At 44.2% G+C, this 19684-nt stretch overlaps 1 protein-coding gene and 1 long non-coding RNA gene across 19 annotated transcripts in view; both read right to left on the bottom strand.

Moving 5' to 3' along the window:
* Positions 1-1961: 1961 nt before the first annotated feature.
* The window catches only part of LOC310755784, a 92458-nt gene continuing 74735 nt past the window's right edge, over positions 1962-19684 (bottom strand). The window contains exon 2 of the long non-coding RNA XR_014544543.1: positions 1962-2966. This is a non-coding gene — a long non-coding RNA (uncharacterized lncRNA). The remainder of the gene's footprint in view (positions 2967-19684) is intronic.
* LIMA1 (LIM domain and actin binding 1) overlaps positions 3174-19684 on the bottom strand; it is a 68519-nt gene continuing 52008 nt past the window's right edge. For all 18 annotated transcript variants that reach the window (XM_083598671.1, XM_083598661.1, XM_083598672.1 and 15 more), the window contains 4 exons: positions 15462-15510; positions 13708-13823; positions 7596-7729; positions 3174-5495 (listed from right to left, as the gene is read on the bottom strand). In XM_083598671.1, the coding sequence (XP_083454797.1) occupies positions 4493-5495; positions 7596-7729; positions 13708-13823; positions 15462-15510 (1302 nt within the window). In that variant the 3' untranslated portion in view covers positions 3174-4492. The remainder of the gene's footprint in view (positions 5496-7595; positions 7730-13707; positions 13824-15461; positions 15511-19684) is intronic.

The following is a 19684-nucleotide window of genomic DNA, read 5'->3' as shown; positions in this document are numbered from 1 at the left end:
CCAAATATTTATTATTGTATTTTGCCAAAGGCCATGTATTTTACAAAAAAAACAAATTTCTTAAAAACATGATGAAAATAATCACATCCAACCTTCCACATTTCAACAGTACAGTTTTACCTCAGGTTAAGTACTTAATTTGTTCCAGAGGTCCGTTCTTAACCTGAAACTGTTCTTAACCTAAAGCACCACTTTAGCTAATGGGGCCTCCTGCACCACTGGAGCACGATTTGTGTTCTCATCCTGAAGCAAAGTTCTTAACCCGAGGTAATATTTGTGTAACCTGAAGCGTATGTAACCCAAGGTACCACTGTATGGATGAACACTGCAAAAGAAGTGAAATGCAACTACCATTTAAAATTCAACTCCATCTTTTAATCCAAGTGTATCAACCACAGATACTGTTCTGAATTGTGCTGACAATTGTCAACCATATTGGATTGAGTCAATTCTTTTTATTGACAGAACTGCAACTAGGAAGCTAACTAGGTCAAATATCCTACAGGTCTGGCTTTTCAGCACAGAGACCAATAAATCTCTTAAACTATGGTTTGAAATGGGCTCGTTTCCACTAACTATTGTCATAATGAACAGTTTTACCTGAGCTTGGATGACACTGAAAGCTGTAGCTATTCCAGAATAGAAGCCAAAGTTTCCCAACTCCTCACAGTGGCGCAGGAAGAAAACAGGTGAGGCGAATGTGAGTCCAGGAACAGCAAAGTTCATTCTCGTAATGCTATCTCCTGTGTTGCCAATATGGCATTTGCATGTGGCCGCAAAGGCTTACCTTGGTGCCCACAGAATCCCAATTCCACTCCTGAAATTAGGCTTGGAAGAAGCCCTTTTTAAAAGCTGTTATGTTGTCCAGAAGAGTTCATCTAGTTTGCATGTACAACAGGCCCATAACTAAACTATAACTTATTAAATCTAAGCATAGTGCCAGGTGTTTAGAATTTCCATGATTCAAGAGGAAATTCAGCAAGTGGAATCTTTTAAGAGGAAATAGAATCAGAGTTGGAAGAGACGTCTAATTCAACCCTCAGCAGTGCAGGAATCTCAACTAAAGCATCCATGACTGATAGCCATCCAACCTCTGCTTGAAAACTTCCAAGGAAGGAGAGTCCACAACCTCCCAAGGGAGACCATTCCACTGTCAAACAGCTCTTGCTGTCAGAAGGTTTTTCCTGATGTTTAGCCCTACCTTCCAGAGCAGGAGTGCACAAGCTGCTCCATCTTTCAGGTGACAGCCCTTAGATATTTGAAGATGGCTATCATAGCTCCTCTCAGTCTCCTCTCTTCCAGGCTAAATAAGCTCCTTTAACCGTTCTTCTTATACAGGCATAGGCAAACGCGGCCCTCCAGATGTTTTGGGACTACGACTCCCATCATCCCTAGCTAACAGGAACAGTGGTCAGGGATGATGGGAGTTGTAGTCCCAAAACATCCGGAGGGCCGAGTTTGCTTATGCCTGCTCTTATAGCTTGGTTTCCAGACTCTTGATCGTCTTGGTTGCCCTCCTCTGCACACATTCCAGTTTGTCAACATCCTCCTTAAGCTGTGGCATGAACCAAGAGCCAGCTGCGGCATATAAAAAGCTTTAGAAAAAAAATGTTTAGTTAGCATAATCAAATGGAAGAACTTTGAGGTGCTTGCATTTTGCACACAACAGAATTATTTCATGTGTGATTTTGTTTTGCTGAGGGAACCACTGTGCGTGCATGTGCGCACACATAAAGTCCCTGTTTTTGCACTTATGTGGGTGTTAAAAAGGTATTAGCTTTGGTCACAGCACAGATGAGGTCAAGAATGGGTATCCATGTGAGAAGCAGTACAATATGTGTTGAGCTGACCTGTTGCCAGCACTGTAATTCCAGGATTTAATTCCAACCCGTTCTTAGGGTTTTATAGAAGACTTTAGTAACTTGGGTTGGATTTAGAATAAAGAGAGAAGTCAGAAGAACTCCCATCGTGCCTCAAAAGGCTAAATCTGTTTAATGCTGGAGCAGCACGTTCCCCACCCCCAATAAACAGCTGACCAAGCATACATTTAACAGAGTGCTCTGTTTTACCAGTGCTTTATTCCCATTGTTTTTTTAAACACGAATGCATTTAATCACTGGGTAACCCCCGTGACCTCCTTATATATTAGCTCGAGAGCTGTTCAGATGGAGAGTTCAGACATGGTTGTGCCTACAAGCCTTGACATTTCTCTAGCAACTGGCATTTAAGTCACATTCCAGAATTAATTCCTTCTGTCGCCATCTGGCACAAGTGGCCATTATCCCTGCTGTTAAACAAACCACACCTCCCCAATTCATTATCAAATCAATTCTGACAATGCAAATTTAGCACCCAGACGATGTGCTTAGGTTCGGTGTGGTAGAAATAACCCTCCCTAACTCACTTGAAGCCATTGTGATTAGAATTTTACATCCCCAATGCACATACCCCCCCCCAAATGTTATTGATGTATGGTTGCTGTTAGAGAAGGGATAGTGTTCGTTTGTGAATATTTTAATGGGGACAATATCTGTTAATTTTGAAACCCCATCTAGCAAAATAACTGGAACCAAACACACTAGACGAAAATGGTCGTGGATGTTTGCTCATATGTCTGTTGTCTTCCGTTACACCTTTCGAACAGGTACATCTCATGTTCTACAAAACTCAGAAGCACACTGGACATCTTATCTCTTTACCATATTACAAGCACAACAGTGCCACCTACTGGTTTTAAAAGGTAAAGGTACCCCTGCCCGTACGGGCCAGTCGTGTCCGACTCTAGGGTTGTGCGCCCATCTCACTTAAGAGGCCGGGAGCCAGCGCTGTCCGCAGACACTTCCGGGTCACGTGGCCAGCGTGACGAAGCTACTCTGGCGAGCCAGAGCCGCACATGGAAACGCCGTTTACCTTCCCGCTAGTAAGCGGTCTCTATTTATCTACTTGCACCCGAGGGTGCTTTCGAACTGCTAGGTTGGCAGGCGCTGGGACCGAGCAACGGGAGCTCACCCCGCCGCGGGGATTCGAACCGCCGACCATACGATCGGCAAGCCCTAGGCGCTGAGGTTTAACCCACAGCGCCACTGGTTTTAAGCTAGGTACTAAAATCTTCTCAGCGGTCTTCTCTCGCCTTCCTGACCGTCTCATGGCAAAGAAAAGTCTGGATTAGAAACTTCCAACAATAAAAATGACCAGAGCCTTTATTGAATAAAAATGTTTCATACTTAGCAAGATTGGTAAGAAAGCAGAATATTTTACAACTCTAAAATATAGTTAGAGCTAATCTCAGTGAATACATTACAAAAAGATTAAAAACTATTTAGGTAAAACCCTTTTAACCCCATCTCAAAATACTATGATTTATAAAATACCATGCAGTCAAGTCGAAAAGCACTAAAAGCACAATGCTAGGAATCAGTCCCAAGAAACTCCCACTGTTTCCATCTATTTTGTCATCGCGGAGATTTTTGCGTGCAGTATCTTTCATGTGGACTCTTACACCTGGCAGTTTGGGTACACGTAGAATTGCTTAAAACGTACACAGTTTTCAGAAAAAAGGAGAAGCAAAGTTTCAAGTAGAAAACATTATTCGGAAAGACAAACATGGAAGGAAAGTAGCAATGCCCTGCAGACAGAAGCTTTGCCCTCTACAAAAACCTTCCCTTAGCATTGCTCCAGTAGATTAAAATGCTGTGCTTCTAAGCCCAGGTATGAGGCAGATCCTCCTTTTCACTGGCCAGCCAGCTGATTCGAGATTCACCTGGACCCTAATGCACAACAAGTCATATACAAAAAGAGCCTAATGCAAAGACAGTTCTCTCCTGATGGCTGCCAAGTAAACACAGCTTTCCCCTAAAACCATGCTGCTGACTTTTATTTCAGATACTGTCATTATCTAGAAGAGACAGTGTTTTCACTATTCAAAAATGTATCTATTGTGCCTTTACACATACATTATTAAAGTGCAGTCATTGCCATTTAAACGGTTCCCCAAGTGCCCTTCAAAACTGGTCCCTAAGCACTGCAGTAACATAGTTAAGTGGTAATAGTCCTGTATCTCAGAAAGCCCCATTCTCCGTCAAGCTCGCCTTTGGGGAATATAGTGACATCCTGCAAAAAATGGCCGAAAACTACCAGAAGCAGAGGAGAATAAAGATGGCATTTAAGCTGACCAGGTTACAGAGCAGAATTCAGAAATGTACAGGGTTGTGTGTGGGTTTTTTGCTCAATTGTGGCAGCTTTCCCCACAACAATTTTATGCATACTATCCGTTTTCACAAATTTGGTTAAAATTCTTGCAGGTTCCCAACAAGCTTTCCTATAAAATTCAAATCTGAGCAAGTCTTTATGGTTCCCTTATGCATCAGCCTGTATCTCTTTCACCAAGGGAAGCCGCTCTAGGAAGAAAACAAAAAAACCCCCAAATGCTAAACACACCAATTTTAAGGCCCAGCACCCTGCAGTTAAGTTCTTTAGTGAAAGAGTGTCCCATTTATTCCTCGTCTTCTTCCTCTTCGCCGTAGTATCTGTTCCGCTTGATCTGCTCCTCCACAGTCAATTCTTCAAGGTCTTCACCTTCAAAAAAACCCACGTCTTGGGATTTGCGATTGGGGCTAGCGGATAATTCTTTTACAGCGGTTGAATTCAAGACAGAATGCTTAGGGGGCGTATGAAATGGCACTTCCTTCTCCAGCGAGGCTGGCTCTCCTGCCACATTTTCTTCTTCTTCCTCATCCGTGTCGCCACTCCTCTGCCCGTTTTCAACCAAGATCTCTTCGCCACCCGCTTCTTCTCCTTTCCCCCCATCCAGCTCTTTATCCCCCTCGCCCAGGTGTGGATCAACCGCGTTGCTCTTTCCCTCTGGCTTGCTTTCCACCGCCAATTCCGGTGCCGGTTCCTCCGTTTGTCTGACCGTGCTCCTTTCAGCCTTGGGTGGAGACGCGTTTTCAGTTCTATTGCTCTTTACAGATATGGTTCTAAATGAGGCAGCGACTGTAAACGGACGGCTCCTTTCTTTCAGCGACGACGACCGTCGCAGCTTTTTAAGGTCTTGGTCCACGTCTTCCTGATGATCCGGCTTAGCGATTTCATCTTCCGGGGGCCACTTGGGCTTCAGCACCTTGATGCCTTCTTCCAAAACACTTCCTTGGCTGCCTTGTTCGGGAGGAGGCGGCCAAGCAATCTTCAGCTTCTTGGTTTCCGCCGGCCTCTCTTCCTTCTCGAGCAAACCGGCGGCTTTTGCTTCCATGGTGGCTGCCAGAATCCCAACTTTTGCAATCGGGGCATCTTCCACGCCGGGACTCTGGGGGCCTTCCTCAGCGTTTCCAACGCTGGCAGGTTTCTCCTGGGATTCTTCGCTCTCCGTTTTGCTTGACCACAGCTCCTTGTGTGGCTTATGCCCAAAGCCTTCGTCGTAGTTGCCTTTGGCCTTGAAGAGCTGGTTAAAATGCGGCTTGCAGTAAACGTTCCCATGCAGAGATGCATATGTTCCAATGCTGTACAAGGGGGGAAACACACAATTATTAGCACCTTCAGTATCTTGCAAGAGAAGAAATAATAACCAAGTCAACCAAGATGTTTAAAAGGTTGGATTTGTAAAGAATTAAGTTTGTTGTTATTGTTTATCTGTTTACTGTTTTTCTTCTTTCATTTATTGATGATTTTTCTTTTCCCCCCTATTTTTGTGTGTCACTCTGCTTTGTGGTTTTTGTTATTATTGTGGAAAATCTAATAAATTTTTATTAAAAAAAGAGAGAAGAAATAATAACCATCTCAGAATGTACTAATTCAGCAGCTCTGCAGGTACAAGTTGCTGGGAGCCACGGGTGCAAAGAGTGCTCTCGCACTCAGATCCTGCTTTCAGACCTGCCACAGGCATCTGGTTGAATTGAAATATTGAACTGAAATACTTTATTGTCACTTGTATGACTTGTATGTACTGACATTACACAAGCACCCCCCACTCAGCTCTCTTAGTCTCCACCCCCATCGTTCAGCCCGGATACTGAGATCCAGCGCTGAGGGCTTTCTGGCAGTTCCCTCATTGCGAGAGTGAGGTTACAGGGAACCAGACAGAGGGCCTTCTCGGTAGTGGCGCCCACCCTTCAGATGTGAAGGAAATAAGCAGCTATCCTATCTTTAAAAGACATCTGAAGGCAGCCCTGTTCAGGGAAGTTTTTAATATTTAATGCTGTACTGTTTTTAACATTTGATTGGGGGCTGCCAAGAGTGGCTGGGGAAACTCAGCCAGATGGGCGAGATATAAATAATAAATTATTATTATTATTATTCCCCTCGTTTACTGACGAACACCCACCAAACCCAAAAGTCAGTTGCCCTGTTTTTTCATTCAGCAGCCTAACAGCCCACAGATAGAAGCTGTTCTTTAGGAGCTGCTATAAGTGTGCTTTTGTCTCTGGTGCTGTTAAGTGTGCTTTTGTCCACCAGAGAAGAATGGCAGATCAAGTGGATGGATTATGCAGAAATGGCTAAAATGACCGGAAGAATCGGAAATCAGGAAAATATATAACTGGTCTTAAAAGCCATTGTAAACAGTTAAAATTGTCAGTAGGATTGGAATAACACTTGCAGTTTAATGGTGGGTTTTGGACACAATGGAGAGGTAAAAGATTTGGATTATCATAAAAGATGCAGGAGGAAATGATTAACAATAGGACCCACAAAGGGGAGGAGAGAAGTCCAGGAGATTCTTTGGAATTTTGTTTTTATGTTGGATGTTGGATATGTGATTGTAAATTTTTAATCTGAAAAATCAAGTAAATAACTTTTAAAAGAAAAGAAGTGTGCTTTTGTCAATAAAGAATTAACTATCGGCCCTTAACCTTCCTCGGCTGCGTGTGTGCAGGACACTCTCCCTGCTTTATTGTGTCGTATGCAGAAGTACCGTATTTTTCGCTCTGTAAGATGCACCCGACCATAAGACGCACCTAGTTTTTGGAGGAGGTAAACAAGAAAAAAAAATATTCTCTCCGTCTCTGCCCAGCGCCTCTCCTGCAAAGTGGGAGGAAGGGGCTCCGTTTCTCCTCCCACATCGCTGAAGGGGCGCTGCACAGCGTTCCCTCTCTGTGCAGTGCCCCTGTAGTGAAGCGGCAGGAGAAATGGAGCCCCTTTCATTTCTCCTCCCGCTTCGCTGAAGGGGCGCTGCGCAGAGAGGGAAAGCTGCTCAGCGCCTCTCCAGCAAAGCGAAGCCAGGAGAGCAAGAGGGATCGGTGCACACTGATCCCTCTTGCTCTCCTGGCTTCAGTGAAAGCAACGCAAAGCCTCCAGAGCGCATGAGAGCTCTCCTGGCTTCAGCGAAAGCTGCGCAGTCTGCATTCTCTCCTCGCTCCATAAGACGCACACACATTTCCCCTTCCTTTTTAGGAGCGGAAAAGTGCATCTTATAGAGCGAAAAATACGGTACATCCTTGGGTTGTAGATTCCTTTGGCGCTCTTAAGAACCACCTGAAAACCATGCCCACCTTGCTTTTCTCAGCACCTAAACATTACCGTTTCCTAACCCACACTAGAGAGTTAATCTTAAAGTAGCCTTTTTTATATATAAAAAAGAAGTGGGCTCTCCCTGAAGGACTTACGTGAGTTTGCTGTTGCAGTAAGAACAGCGGAAACAGCTGATATGGTATACTTGCTGGTTGGCAAAGAGACGCTCCATTGGGTAGACAGTCTTCTTACATGCAACACAACTTTCCTTAGCCGGCAACTGGAACTTCTGGCGGAAGAAAAGTTGGCAAGTAGTACAGGGTTCAATGCAAGACTCCCAACAAGGCTGACAGTCAATCCTAGCAGAGCCTCCTTCTGAAGCAGTGTTTCCCAAACTTGGGTCTCCAGCTGTTTTTGGACTACAACTCCCATCACCCCTAGCTAGCAAGATCAGTGGTCAGGGGAGATGGGAATTGTAGTCCAAAAGCAGCTGGAGACCCAAGCTTGAGAAGCGCTGTTCTCAAGAAAATAAGGGGGACATGTGGCCTTCCAGGTGTTGTTGCGTTCCAACACTTCCATCAGCCCCAATAGGATGGCTCATGATTAGGAATGATGGGAGTTGTAGTGAAACATTGTTGTAGCGCAACGTATTGAGAGCCACACATTTCCCCGTCCCTATTCCAAAGCCAATACGCCAGGGGTTGCCAGCACACCACCCAGGCTAACCCAGATCTTGTGCTAATACTTCTGGAGCCAGCCCAAAATTAAAACACAAAAATATCGTATTTTTCACTCCATAAGGTGCACCTGACCTTAAGACGCACCTAGTTTTCAGAGGAGGAAAACAGGGAAAAAATATTCTGAATCAAATGTTGTACTAAACTATTTAATAAGCTACTGGTATATCAGAGTGAGACTGAGAGGGACAGGAGCTGTATGTTTGTTTAGTGCGCATGCTCAAGGAGCCAGCGGATCAGCTGAGACGTGGGGGGATTTGCGTAATTTTCCCCTCTCCCTCATCCCCTGCCCTCCAGTCCCCAGCAGCCTTCCTATTTTACCTCCTGATTTTAACTGCGCTCGTGGCTCAGAGCTCGAGGTTGGTGGTTTTTTTGGTGTTGCTGGTTGCTTAAATTTTATCCTTCCGGATCCAACCCCTCCTGTGCCCTGCCGTCCCTCTGCAGCCTCATTGCTCCGTTTAGGGAGCGCACAGACCTTTGCTAGCTGAGGCTGCTGCATCTGTTGCTGGCTACGCACCGCTTTTAAAAGCGCCTGCTGGCTTTGAATCGCCTGCCTCCTCCCGGCTCGCTGTAAAGCAAGCAAAGCTAGAGCCGCGCAAAACGGGACAGAAGCCCTGTAAGCAGCTCCCGCTTTGCTTGACTGACGGGAGCCATGGCTGCGGTCCAGTGCATGCGCTCCATAAGACGCACAGGCATTTCCCCTTTCTTTTTAGAAGGGAAAAAGTGCGTCTTATGGAGCGAAAAATACGGTAGGTTTAGGAAACATGGAACTGGCTGTCCAAACAACCCCTCCAATCTAAAGCACCCATAATTTGCACCCATCTTCATTCAGTCTCTCTACAGGAGTTGGTGGGGGTTAGGAGATGCAGGAGGGAAGGCAAAGTCAAAGTGGGCAGTGGCACTCAAATCTAAAAGGAGAAAGACAGATCTAGCAAGTTCACGCTGTATTCATCTGCTGATGTGGCAGATCAGATTCAAAACTGAAAAGGCAAGGCGTGCCAGCATACTGAGCACCCTCACCTCTCCATGTGCTCAAAGTTGGCTGTTCCCCTTTCTAAACGGCCGCAAAACTCTTATACGGGCCACATCCACATCCTGCATTCAAAACACTCCTGCCACTTTCAACAGTACTGGCTCCACCCAAAGAATGCTGGGAACTGTAGTTTGTTAAAGGGGCCAAGAATTGTCGGAAGATTACTCCAAGGGCTCCAACTTCTCGGTTCTTTGGGGGATGACGTGACTGTTAAAGTGGCAGAAGAGTGCGTTAAATGTACGGCATATGGGTGGGACCACGTTTCCGTTCGTTTCTCGGATTTAGAAGGGGAGCCGCTTTTCTATTTATTTATTTTAAAATGAAAAGCTGCCGAATGGCAATCGCAGGGAAGCCGATCCATTTGCATCTTTCTGCTTCAAGGAACTGTTCCCCCAGCCTGCCTTCTCCAGAGCTCACCCCCTGGGGAGGAAAAGTACGTTTGGATTGAATACAGGGAGGGTGCTAGATCTGCCTCCACCCACAAAAACACAAAATGCGTACAATCTGAGAGACTGAAAGAGCAGAAGTAGCAGAGGAAATGGCTCTTAGCTTAGGTGGGCAGGCTGAAACAGCCCTGATAACATGTTTTACCTTCCAAACAGGAGCTAATATAGTTAAATGCCCCGCATTAATTTTTTTTTAGAAATCTACTTAGGTTGAAAAAGCTTTGAAGCCTGGAACTTCAAGTGTTTTTTTAAAAGGTGGCAGCTGATGCAGGTAATCCCATAGGAAACTTTCAAGCATGCATTCTGCCTGGCAAGTTGAATGTGTTACCCAGGCAAATACATTGGGACAGCAGCTACAAACCTAACAGATTTATTGTGCTGCCATACGGACAATACCTCCTAGGCTACGCCGCTGGTTTGATCAGCCCAGGGATGATTTTCCAAACTTGCAAAGGCATACCTGCTTTTCCTTTTAAAACAAAACCACCACCTTCTGTTGCATTGATAATCAGTAAAATCTCAATATTAACAGGATAATTTAAGCAGCATGGAATATAGATCCCTCTAATGAAAGAAAGAATTCAGGCAATGTTGCTTGGCTGTCAAAAACTAGTTTTTCCCCAATCGCATCTGGGAACCAGACATTAGCATTTGCTGCAGCAGCATAAATTCCCCGTCCAACTTACATGCAAAAACCATGGAGGAAGGTTTTGGGGTGTGTAGAGGCAAGTTTCTTTTTCCAAGCACGCTACGATTAGCAACTACAGTGGAAGGGTGTGAAGTCCGGTTAATAAAAAGAGGAGAACAGGCAAGAAAGCCGAGAGTCGAGCTCACATTAAAAAGGGAGGCAGGAGTAGAGATTAGGAACCAGGAGCAGGAAACAGAAGCTGGAAAAGACAAATGGCTATTTATAAACACATCTCTGGGCTGGAGTGAAAGCGTACTAAGATGTTCCCTGGGACAAAAACACTCTCATATTTACACTACGAGAAACATACTCAGCCAACAACTAAGTTGCAAAAGATCAAGGAGGAAAGGTCTCTTTTAAGCAATAAATAGTATAAAGATGATAAACATTCAGTTCTGAATAATCATGAACCAAACATTGGAATTTTGTACACTTCATCTACAATATGGAAAGGGAAGCAGAAGGCCTTATGGATTGCTCGCAAGTTGTACAGTGAATTAACAGTTCCCTACTCAAAAAGCAAACACACCCTTTTGTCCCCCCCACTGCCTGGCACAGAATTCAATTAAGTATAATTAAAATCTGCGGGAAATGTAGATCTGCACAAGATCAAGGTATTCTATCTATAGCATCATTTTACAGCTGCAAGGATTGGTAGCAATTTTGCAAAATATGTGCACACGGAAGTATATAGACAATCCAAGTTTATTATCTCATGATGGCATTTGGGCTAAAATGCTGGAATATTGACTACAACCGTCTTAATTGCCCAAACATTTTTAAAAAAACCTAGTTACTAAAATGCACATATTTGAGTTTGATGAATTATTCATGTAAGGAAGTTTAACAAGAACTGAAATTTTATTAACCATCAATATTCAAAGGAAAGGTTTACTACCAAAGATGTTGGTTTATTTTGATTCACCCTGTTAGGAGTTGAGGCAGAGTTGGGCAAGTAACTGCAAAACATCTGATTATTAATAACAAAAACTGGTGATATATTTGTAAGTATATAACACATAAATCTATAAAATTACAATTAAAGAAAAAATGTAAAGCTGCATATTGGCGGTGCTTTACACCAGCAAGGATTAAGAAAATACCTGATTTCGGTACTACGGACTGTCAGAGATGTACAGCAAAATCAGTTACTTTCATGTATATATGAATACGTTATTTTTCAGAATATGTTATTTTTTAGGGAAAGCTATTATTTATTGGATTTACCTATCTGCTAAGGCACCCAAAGTAGTTTACAGTTTACAGTTTTAAATAATACCTTTATTGTCAATGTACAACCTGTGTACAGTGAAATTAACCGAACCTCCCTCCCCCCCAACACACTCAATCTCATTGCAGTCTGTGTGCTTGTCGCACAACACACCAACCCCGAAAGTCAGTTGCACTATATTATTTTCCGTTCAGCAGCCTAACAGTCCATGGATAGAAACTGTTTCTTAGCCCATTGGTATGGCGGATTATACTTCTATATCTCCTGCCTGAGGGTAGAAGATTAAAGAGGTGCTGGCCGGGGTGTGAATCATCCCTGAGAATTTTTCTCGCTCTCCTAAGGCATGTCATCTAGCGGGCTCAGGGGACAGCCCATAATATCATGTGCTGTGTTCTTCACCACACTCTGTTCACAATCTGAACATTTTACCCAATAAATGCCTGGAAAGAACTAAGTCCTCTTTTCAAAGGTGGCTCTGTTAACTGGTATAAGATATGTAACTGATAAATATGATTTTGGCAGCCAGAATTCTTGCCGCTTATAACTCAGCATCTATAAAGACACCTTTGTGCAACTGGCTTTATAAAATGTGAGTAATGTTTATGGGAGGAAAAATTTGTTCATAGTGCAATAGGAAATCTAAATGCTACTGGCACCCTTTTATTACAAAATACAGACATAACAATGGTGCTGAATGTCATAATATGAGTTATTTTGTTCTCAATAAATTATTTCAATTAATTGCATGACTGAGCTATTGGAATAATTATGGTTTTTCAAGACATTTGGCGGGGGATCTTTTATTTCTATTCTTACAAGTTTCTATTCATTTTTTCAAAGTATATGCATATAACATACTTATTTTTGTATCTAATAAAAAATATATTAAAGATCACATAAACTTGAAATACCGTACTTTTCCATGTATAAGACTAGGGTTTTTTTTACTAAAAAATGTTTAAAAAGGAGGGTTAGTCTTATACACGGGGGCAATCTCCCCCCATTTTCTTAATTCTGAGTCCTCCAAAATAGGGGGCGGCTTATACATTGGGGTGTGTTATACACGGAAAAATACGTCATGTCATTATTTTCAGAAGAGTTTTGTCAGGGAACTGCCATCAGAACTAGAGGAGGAGGCGAGGCTCCACAGCGATGCTGGAGAGGGGCCAAGCAGGGAGAGAGGCAGGTCTCCGGCTGGGGAAGAAAATCAGCGCAACACCAGGGATAGAGGGGGGCCGATGGGGGAAGCAGAGAGGACGCTCCAGGACTCTTCGCAGGAGACCAGCGAGGAGAGCACAGGTCCTCCGCTGCCCACACCCACCCTGCGCAGAAGACTTCCGCGCAGGGAAAGTAGGCGGCGACTTGGCGTCAAAGAACTTCTTTGCTGGAAGAGGTTCAAGAAACGCCCAGTGACGGATTCTGCTAGCGACTGAACAGCCACGGAGTGGATGGCTGTCCAGACAGAAACGGTTTAACCAGGCAACCTAGCCCAGAGCGGCGGTAACTTACGCACGAGCAAGCCCTAAAGCCATTACAAGTTTGGATTTGATATCCTGCTTTATCATTACCCTAAGGTGTCTCAAAGCGGCTAACAATCTCCTTTCCCTTCCTCCCCCACAACAAACACTCTGTGAGGTGAGTGGGGCTGAGAGACTTCAAAGAAGTGTGACTGGCCCAAGGTCACCCAGCAGCTGCATGTGGAGGAGCAGAGATGCGAACCCAGTTCACCAGATTACGAGTCCACTGCTCTTAACCACTGCACCACACTGGCTCTCATTTTTATGGCTCCTATCAGCAGATCTTCAGCTTCTAAGTTTTGAAGGGCTCACAGAACCATTGCACAGAATGCTTTGTTTTCCTTCTCTGAAGTTCCTTGCATATTTCAAACTGAGGGTTGTATCCTCCACCCCCCCCCCCCACAAGCCGGAACTCGCCGGAACTCAATTCCGGCACCTCTCAGGTGGGCACTATTGCCATTCTAAGAGAACAAGGCAGGCGTTCCTGGTGAGTTCCAGCTCCTCTTTTCCTAGAAAAATAGAACTGGTAATATCCAATGCTTCGCATGCAGAGACCCACTCGCTTTTCTCCTGTGTTGACCACTGCTACTGAAAAAAGCTATCCACTGTACCTACCTTCACGGCTTTTGGGGGAGAGGTGTCTGTCTGGCTAGATGCTCTAGAATCGGGACTTTGTTGTTTGGCATGGAGAGACCTCGGGGCTTCCGTTTCTTTCTGGAACTTGAACCCAGCTAGAAGAGGGGAAGATAATCTTATTAGTATCTGCCACTTAAAACTCAAAGGATTTTGTTTACATCCTGAATCGAGGACAGCACAACTAAATGCAGCGCAGGATGGGCAACTGATCTCACTTGGAACAAACGGAAAACCAGATGCAAGCAATTCAAAGATAGTCTCAGCTACTTCAGATGCTGCCTTTTCTTCACAAATGGAAACCCCTTTGAGATAAATACTGGAGCATAATGGGCTTCAAACATTTTGGCCCAAAGGGAATTATTTTCTTAACACGTAAAAGGATGATGATACTTAAGTTGAGGTGGGGCAGACTTAAATGTCTGCAGAGCTAAATAAGGGGGTCAGAGGTGTAATCTAGGTCTGAAAACCTGCCCACTGTCTGGAATTTGTCATCCAAAAGTCCTGTGAGATCCATCAGCAACCATTCATAAGAATACACTTGGAACGAGTGTGGCTGGCTTGCATGTTTCTGTCAGACAATGTGGCCAAAACTGATTTTCAGGAAAATAGGAAACTTCGTATGTGTTGTGGTTCTGCACAGTTAACACTCCAGAAGCGTTCTGATTCACTGGGTGCATTGCCCACATGACCCGGGCATTTTCCTTTGATCTGTGCTCTGTGGGGGCTGAGCTCTCTTTGGAGAGCAGTCTGTCTGAGAATATGAGCAAGGTAGTTTCATTTTTGTTAGAGGCAGAAAGCTGCGAACATGCAGCTAGATTCTATAGGTTTTCTTTTCTGTTTGTTATGCTTCTAAATAAAGAGTGTTAGAATAGAAGCACTGGTGTCGAGCTGAGTTACTGAAGACACCACGCAGACACAGACAAGACATTTTACGCTGCATGTGAACTCTGCTATTATCCGGCAACTGAGAAGAGTGGCAGCGCGCGAATGGAAGCGTGTGGGCGCCATTGAAGGTTGTCGGAGTGACAATAAATTCAGATTTATCGCAGGGCCGTTGCAGCAGACTCAGTGGGTCAAAGGATTTACGACCCACAAACTTTAACAGTATGGAAGAGGGTGCAGAGAGAGAGACAGGCCTGAGGTGAGCATATGCAAAAGTACAGGCAGTGGAAGAAAAATATTAACAGCATTTTAAAAAAAGAAAAGAAAAAAAGAAATTGTCACTTCAACCAATTCTACAAAATTCTGTAAAAGAATTTGATTTCCTCTCTTAGCAGCAGAAATGGGAAACCACTGCATACCGGAAGAATACCTTGCCTCCTGCCTTCGGGGTGGCCAACTTGAATAAAATATTAGTGCGGGGAGGGAGGAAGCCCTGCCCTGGATAATCGATCACATGACGTGATGCATAGACACTATTTGAATGGCAGTGCTCATCAACCGGGGGGGGGGCAGCCCCCTCAAATATTTTAGGAGGGGGGCAAAGACCCTAGGAGTTGGCTCCTATGCCTGCCATAACATCCAGATTTAGAAATATCCAGGAGGCAAAAATGACTGGAATCTATGGTTTCAGAAGACAAAGCAGCTATTTCATTCGGTTAATTTCATTGTACACAGGTTGTACATTGACAATAAAGCTATTATTATTATTATTATTAATCTACACCTAGACACCAAAAGCCAAGTGAAATATGAGTCAATTTCTTATTGCAGGGGAGGGATTAAAAACTTACGAGTGCCATCTTCGCAGAGACTGGAATTCAGACCATCTACTATGGAAATCTGTAGCAGGGGGGAACATATAAATGATCAGTTCTTCAGTACATGAATATCCTCACTTGTCTGCTCTCAACACACCATTATTGTTTAATATATTAAAGAGAATAAATATTTAGACAAGGCACAACTGAAACAGGCCAATAAGATGTGTACAGCGCAAGGCAGACGGTGGTCAGATGCGAAGAACACAGAAACTTTGCCACATCCAACTCAAGAGATCTGTGTCGCCCAAAAGCCCTTAGATTCTACATTTCAGTTGCCTTAACGTAGGGTGGAAAGGGAAATGATTCATCCACTGAAGCTCCTAATTTGCAGAGACCATAGTTTCACCTGTCCTAAGTGCCTTCTCATTGCCATTTCATCTTGATATTATCACTGCTGGGGCAGAGCCAAATCCAGGTGGCTCAACAACAAACTCAGGACCATACCTGTCCCTCGGTGCCAACCTCAACAGCGTAACAGGTGTTTAAAGATGACAGCACTGATTTAAATGTCTGTGTTGCCTACTTAGGTATGAAGTCACTCTATCAGCTGAAAGAAACCTCTGAGTCCACTGTACAACACTGTTTCCCAAACTGGGGTCGCCAGATGTTTTTGGACTACAACTCCCATGATCCCTAGCAACCAGGACCAGTGATAAGGGATGATGGAAATTGTAGTCCAAAAACAGCTGGAGGCCCAACTTTGGGAAACACCGCATTTCTTTACTATAGCATCTCAGAGAAAGTGTAACTGCTTGAATGAACAAGGAACTCAAGGCCATGTACCAAATTTTATTTTTTTAGCAAATTCTTGGCCCTTTGAAAATTAAAGATGTCTGCTGTTTTTGTTTCTCATCGCTGTGGCAACGTGTTTTTAAAAGCCAGCTTTGTCCTATTTTCACCAACAAAATGTCTTTGAAGACCTAAAAAGTGGTTGGCCTCAAAACAGTCTAACAGCAGTTGTAGCCATTTCCGCCTTAGAAGACTACGCTACCAAGAGGGCAGGAGACATGTGAATTTATGAGCTACAAAGAGATCTTCCTTGGATAAGGTTGACGACTGTTGAGATTATCCAATCTACAGACCCAGAGATAAAAAATTGCCTCAACTATACTAAGGATTTGAGGTCAAGATAGATAATTGGAAATGCCCTCAATCCATCAGAAGGCCCAACAGCATGCCTCTCCCAGTGGATTATCCACTGCAGACACAGCTGCTGCTGAGAGAAGATTCTCAATGTACAAGGGCCTTCCCTACACACCTAAACCTGGAATTTGGGATGCGGGTGGCGTTGTGGTCTAAACCACCAAGCCTCTTGGGCTTGCCGATCAGAAGGTCAGTGGTTTGAATCCCCGCAATGGAGTGAGCTCCCGTTGCTCTTTTCCAGCTCCTGTCAACCTAGCAGTTCTAAAGCACACCAGTGCAAGTAGATAAATAGGTACCGCTCCAGCGGGAAGGTAAACGGCATTTCCGCGCGCTCTGGTTTCTGTCACAGTGTTCCATTGCACCAGAAGCGGTTTAGCCATGATGGCCACCTGACCCAGAAAGCTGTCTGTGGACAAATGCCGGCTCCCTTGGCCTGAAAGCGACCCCATAGTCGCTTTTGACTGGACTTAACTGTCCAGGGGTACTTTACCATTACCTTCTTAAATCTGGGATCTTAGGCATATAGCCACTGGTTTGAATACTGGGCTACCTCAAAGCATCCCATGATGCTCTAATGAGAGAGAGAGAGAGAGAGAGAGCGCAAACTGATCAAGCTATGGTTGCCATGCTACCACAGTGCTCCAAAACCCAGAGGTACAGGTATTGCTGTATCTTTACTACGCACCTACAGGCTACAGGAAATTGCCTCTCTAAGCTGTTAACACACAGAGTCATTGTAGAGTCTGAAGGGACCATGACTGCCATCTAGACCAACCCCCTGGAATGCAGGAATCTTTTACCCAACGTGGGGCTTGATGCCGCAACCTTGAGATTCAAAGTCTCACGCTCTACCAATTGAGCTATCTCCCAGGTAGGCGCAGGGTCAGCTGCATGAATAAAACCCTACATCGCGGCCCCCACAACACTGCTAGAATCTCTTGATTCCTATATACTATTATATTATAGTTGATACTGCTTTGTATCCTGCCTATATGTGGACATCAGCAGCAGCTTCTGCTACAGACATTTGCTTTTCTTTGAATTCAGGGCAATTATAAGGAAGAAGGGGCTAGAGTCATAGCACAAGACTCCCATTTCCCTCCTCTAGGATGTCTGCTCTATTAAATAAAATGCAGCTTAAGGCTGCTCACACTAAGGAACTAAATACGCCATAATAAGCTTAACGGTGTAAATTAGCTAGATGCTACTAACAACTGGACGCCCCATTCCGAGCAACAGAACTGTTAAGAATTAGTTAGGAAGCACATAAGCTGGGATAAACACACTGTGCTCATTTGACTCGTTTTGGGAACAGATCGCTAAGCATTCGACAGTGTTGGGGAGCTCCCGGCAGAAGGGTGATACTCCTGTAATACCAGGGGAACCCAAAAAGCACTTCTTTCTGCATGCAAACTAAAGGGTGTGTGTGCAAATAAGCACATGGGTTAGGCTTATGAAATGTTTCCACTCCGTTCCCATGTCCAGCTAGGACAGAAGGCCAACACGTTTTACATGGGTGTTTAAAAAGACAAGTGCCAACACATTCTCACCCCTCCCCCACCTCACCCCAGTCTATTCAGCGTTCTTGCATGTGCTCATCAGCCCATCAAGCAAGTGCTTAGTCACCATACGGTAGGGCTGCCATATGCCTGGATTTTCCCAGATGTTACCGGGATTTCAAAGGCAGAATGGACGTCGGAGGGGAATTTCTGAAAGGCAGTGCTTTGCCCTGGATCTTGGGCCAGCCAATCGAAAAATTGTGGGGGTTTTTTTTGGCATATTTTAAAAGAGAAAAGCTCAACAGTTTTGGGAGTCTTCCTTTGGGGTTTTCCTGGTGTCTGCTTTTCGAAATATGGCAACCCTACCATAGGGAGGAAATAATGCCTATAAACGTAAGAGTTATTCACTCTTTCAAATCCGCAGGAAGAGGCCTTTCATTCAGACCATCCATTTAGCTGCAGAAAAGGGAACAAAGACAGGAATTACTATGGAGTTCAATATGTGTGTTTAAGTGAGCTCACCTTTTATTGGGGAAGAGGTTACCCAGCAGAGGATTTAAAACAGTTGCCTGAGAGGATCTGCCCAGTGAGAATCAGCAAGCTGCCAATAGCTCTCCAAAAGTCAAGCTAATACACGCGCACCATCCCAAATTACTAGCATTTGAAACGGACTTGTACATACTCCCCAAAACTAATCATCGAAGATGCACAAAAACTGGGCTTCAAGATGTTTATTTTTGAAATGATAAAAGCAAGCAGGGGCAGAATTGCAGGACAGGGGAGAGATTTAATGCAGGGCTAGGGAGCTTCTCCCATTTTCTGTGGGAAGTTCTGCTGTGAAAAAGTGAAAAAGGAGTTTAAATACCAAAACTCACTGAATGGAAGAGGCACTGGTTCTGGGGATCCAAAGAACTTAAGGTGAGGGTGAAAACTGCACATGCTCAAGAGTTCGAACCTCAAGCTGCGATCCAGTGCACAGTTACAGCACAATCCTAACCATGACTACTCAGAAGTAAACCCTACTGAATTCCATGGTGCTTACTCCCAGGTGTGTGGGGTTTAGGCAGCCTAAATGTACACAGGATTTCAATCATTGTGTTTTGCACACGCTGAATGACAGGAGTAAATGATGTTTCACACCATTTCCAGTATCTGACTGCACTAAAATCTCTAGTGTTTTGCATCTGTGCTTAGAATTTTCCAGCTGAGGATATCCACTTCTGATGAAACATCCACTTACAGAAGAGACAGAGAGTTTCCACTCCCAATTTAACAAAAGGTGGGTGGGAAGAGGAAGGAAAGACAGAGGTGTTGGTCTCAGTGACTTGCCCAAAGTTAGCAAAAGGAAACAGTCCGCCAGAAACATATCCTGCACAGAAAACCCCCTTGCAACAAGTGAATACTGTGCAAGATTTAGATACCCAGCCACCCTGAAAAGTACCCAAGGCAAAACATACAGATAGAAATAAGATTTTAACATTCTGATATGGAAGAACGCTGTAGCTCACATTTTGTTTCTATGGAGCAGTAAATTTTTCGGTGACAAAGACA

The sequence above is a fragment of the Podarcis filfolensis genome (assembly GCF_964270895.1).
Source record: "Podarcis filfolensis genome assembly, chromosome: 2".
Classification (NCBI taxonomy): Eukaryota; Metazoa; Chordata; class Lepidosauria; order Squamata; family Lacertidae; genus Podarcis; species Podarcis filfolensis.
The sequence above is the reverse complement of the archived record's forward strand: the minus strand, read 5'-3'. Positions and strand labels throughout refer to the sequence as shown.